Genomic DNA, 3856 nt, shown 5'->3' with positions numbered 1-3856 from the left:
CTTGCCGGGGGGGAATGTGGGGGTGCTCCTGCCCCCCCCCCCCTCCCGGTCGAAGGCATCCACATTTACTCGCACGAAAAACCTTTTCCCAGCTTTCCCACACACCCTCTCCTCCCCAAAAAAGGGAAACTTTTGCCCGTCTCCCCCCCTCCCCGACAATAAACGTGGCTTCGCAAAAAAAAAAAAAAAACAACAGGCGAGAGCAGCATCGCTCCGCTCCGGCAGCGCAGGAGGGGAAAAGAAAAATCAGCTCAACGCCAAATTCTGGACAGAACAGCCGGGGGATGGAAGGGTTTTTTTTTTTTTCTTTTTTTTCTTTCTTTGTCGGTTTTTATTCACAAGACTTAGTTTGCTTTTAAATTTCATAACTTATAAGGAAATAAGCTACATTGAAATAAATTAAACACAATAGAGAAGATCGTGCTTTCCCCCCCCCCTTTTCTCTCTCTCTTTTAAACATGGCTTGATAGAATAGGCAAACCAAATCGACAGAAAGCCAGGCAAAAAATATATTTAAAAAATCGTCCCCCAGCGCCTGCCACTCAGCCATCGGTAATAAAACCAAACAATAAAAAAGGCATGAAATGAAACTCTTAGTTTTCTTTCGTTTTTGTTCTCTCGTCTTTTTTTACCTTTCGCCCCCGATAAGAAACAAAACCCAAAAGATGGCTAAAGGCGCGCTGCGGGGTCGGCGGGGGGGGGGGGTCCCTGCGGTGCGGGGGGGACACGGGCAAAGCGCTGCTGGGTCCGGTGCCGACACCATACCGCATCCGTGGGCCCCGTCGCGGCCGAGGAGCACGGGTATGTACAAAGCGGGGCAGCGTAATAATAAATATCTGTGTCTCTTCCAGGGTTTGGTATTCCTGCTCCGAACCACAACAGTTCCCAAGCCTCCTTCCTTCGCAGGCTCTCGCTTGACTCGGTAAGCGGGAAGTTTCGCTTTAAAGTTCGCTCGTGGCGGGGATTTGCCGTGTGCTCGCGTGGGATTTTCTTCTCGTTGGCTGCTGTTTGCTTTAGGGGGGTTTTGCTTTTTCTTTTTTTCCTTTTTTTTTTTTTTATTTTTCTTTCTCGGGTGGGTTGCTTTTAAACCCCGATTTGGAAAGTTTTCCCTCAAAAACTTGTGGCTCTGAGCGTAGGGAGAGATCAGGGTCGGGCTTGCTCCAGCTGCTGATGCTGACTCCTGATCGCGAACCTGCTGACGTGCACCGGGATGGGTACCACGATCTTAGGGTTTCGGGAGGGCTCCCCTGTCTTGGAGTTGGCATTGCCCGCCTTGACCCGTTTCCATTTAGCCCGTCTGTTCTGGAACCAGATTTTCACCTGCACTTCACTGAGTTTGAGGGCGTGAGCGATCTGGGACCTCTCCGTCAGGGACAGGTACTTTTTGCAGTGAAACTCCTTTTCCAGCTCCAGCAGCTGCTCGCTGGTGAAGGCTGTTCGCCTCCGCCGGTTTTTGCCCGTGGATGTGGTGTTGGTGGAACTGGGGGGGTTTTGGGGGTTTTCCTCCAGCGCGTTGCCAGAGTCCTCTTCCTTGTGAGCCGCCTGGCCGGGGATATTGTCGTCCGAGCTATAGTCTAGATCGCTGTCCATGGAGAAACTTTCCTCCTTGCCTTTCGCGTCCTCTTCTGCTTTGGGGTCCTCCTTCCCCTGGCCCCGGAGAGCCCCGGCTGGAAGCGAAGCAGAGGCCTTTCGTTAGCACTTGGTACCCTCCATCCCCCAGCCACCGCGTCCCCCGGCCTGCAGCTCCATCACCCGAAAATTGTCGGGTTTGGGGGTGAGCTTGGTTTTCCCCCCCCCCCTTTTTTTTTTTTTGTTTTGTTCTGTTTCGCGTGGCTTTCCGTTGGCTATATTTTATTCTTTTTTTTTTTCAAGCGGCAGGGTCTCGAAAACTCCCTTCTCCTCCTCCCCGGCCTTGCGGCCACCGGACTCCCGGGGTCAGCCCTGCCTCCTCCCGTGGGTCCCCCGTCCCCGGGGCCGCCCCCTCCCCCGACCCCCTCCCAGCCCGCCCCGCCGGGGGCGATGCGCGCAGCGGGCAGCGGGTCCCCGCTCCCCCCCGCCGGCGCCGGCGCTCACTCACCGAGGGAGGCCTGGACGGCGTCGGCGGCGGGGAAGGGCAGGAGGGCTCCATCCTTCCCCAGAAAGGCTTTGCCATCGTCGCCGCCGCCGTCCGGGGGTATCCCCTCGGCTTTATCGAAGTTACCCGGGGGTGCGAACTTCCTGGCGGCCTCCTGGTGCTGGGGGGAGGCGGGGAAGGTGCCGGGCAGCGTGGCCATGAGGGTGGAGGTGAGGGCCATGCCCTGAGCCAGGCTGGAGCAGAAACCCGTGGGCAGGCTGGGGAGCTGGTGGTGGTGGGGGTGCGCGGGGGGCAGCGCCGGTTGCAGGGCGCCCTGCGGTAGCGCCGGGGGCGGCGGGGGGGGGCGGCGGTAGCACCACGGGTCGGTAGGGCATGAACATGGGGTAGCCGGTGTAGACGAAGTGGCCGGGGGCGGGCGGCGGGGGGCTGCCGATGAGCGAGTCGATGCTGAAGGCCGTGCTGCTTCCCAGCGGGCGCTGCATCATCATCAGCGAGGGCTGGAAAGCCGCGCTCATGCCGGAGCGGCGGCGGGAGCGACCACCTTCCTCCTCCTCCTCCTCCTCTTCCTCCTCCTCCTCCTCCTCAGAGCCGCGCAGCGCCCACGCGTGGGGCAGAGCCGGGGCGGAGCGGGGCCGCGGCCCGCCGCCGCCGCCCGCACATCGGGGCTGGCCCCCCGCCCGCCGCCGTGCGCCCCCGCGGAGCCCGCCCGCCGCCGCCGCCGCGCCGCTCTGCCCGCCCGCGCTCCCCCGCGCCCATTCACATTTTGCCCGGCTGGGAACCCGGCCCGCCCCACGTGGCCGCCGCCGCCGCCTGCCATTGGCGGGAGGGGGGGCGGGAGGGCCGGGCGGTTTGGCCACGCCTCCAGCACCTCCTCCGCCCCCTCCTCCCCACCCACCGCCTGCTGGCCGCCGGACGGGGCGGCCCGCGCGGGAGCGCGCCCTGCCCCGCGGGCCCGCGCCTGGGACGCTCCGCCGGGGACTGGCGGCCCGCGGTGCCGTCGGGGGCCTCCGCGGGGTGCCCCGCTCCCCCAGGGCGTGTGACATTCCCCATCAGACACACCAATTTGGTGCCTCCAAAGCACTGAGCCCCCCCTTTTTTAAAAAAAAAAACACACCATTTTATTCATGCTTTTCTCTCCCTCTCTCTCCCCCCCCCCTTTTTTTTTTTTTTTTTTTTGAAAAGCCCCCAAATAGGCTCCATGTGGTTCTGGGTAAAGTCAGCCCCTGGCTTGGCTTTGAAATTGCTTCTGCAATTATGTAAAAGAGCCATTCAGCAACACGGCAGAATTAAAAGCGATGGAGGGCTGCTCCCTTTTCTCCGGCGAGCCTCTCATGTTGGCCGGCTCAAAGCCTTTTCCAACACGACGTCTTTGGCGTGGAAAAACCCTGTAACAAAAAAAAAAAAAAAAAAAAAAAAGGAAAAAGAAAAAAAAAAAAAGAAAAAGCCCCCAAACTTGTAAATTGAACGTCAAGGGAACTTTACACAATTTCAAAGGCCATAAATAATGATAAAGGGACCAGGCGAAGAGGCAAACCCAGGCAATTAATGGAGGTTCCCAAGCAAAGATCAAGTGGTTTAGAAAATAAAATTAAATGAAAAAAAAAAAAGGGGGGGGGAGAAAAAAAAAAGGAGGGGAGTTGGCTGGGGGTGGGATCCCTCCTGCCTTTGGGAAGTTGAAGCCTTCCCGGGACAATGGTGCCGGCTGTGCCTCTGAGCTTGGTTTTCGGGGGCTTTTGGGCATAAAACCTGACTCAAAGTGGCTTCTGGATGGGGGGAGGGTAC

General features: G+C 58.8%; 1 protein-coding gene across 1 annotated transcript; it reads right to left on the bottom strand.

Annotated features, from left to right (window-relative positions):
- Window positions 1–345: 345 nt before the first annotated feature.
- On the bottom strand, window positions 346–2696 carry GBX2 (gastrulation brain homeobox 2). The gene is given in 3 exon segments (XM_037397894.1): window positions 346–1667; window positions 2078–2417; window positions 2419–2696. Coding segments are annotated over 3 exon segments (1035 nt in total). The 5' UTR covers window positions 2590–2696; the 3' UTR covers window positions 346–1143.
- Between the last annotated feature and the right edge of the window lie 1160 nt (window positions 2697–3856).

This window comes from Falco rusticolus, chromosome 8, assembly GCF_015220075.1.
Source record: "Falco rusticolus isolate bFalRus1 chromosome 8, bFalRus1.pri, whole genome shotgun sequence".
Taxonomy (NCBI): domain Eukaryota; kingdom Metazoa; phylum Chordata; class Aves; order Falconiformes; family Falconidae; genus Falco; species Falco rusticolus.
Note: the sequence above shows the minus strand (reverse complement) of the source record. Positions and strands in the feature narration are given on the sequence as shown.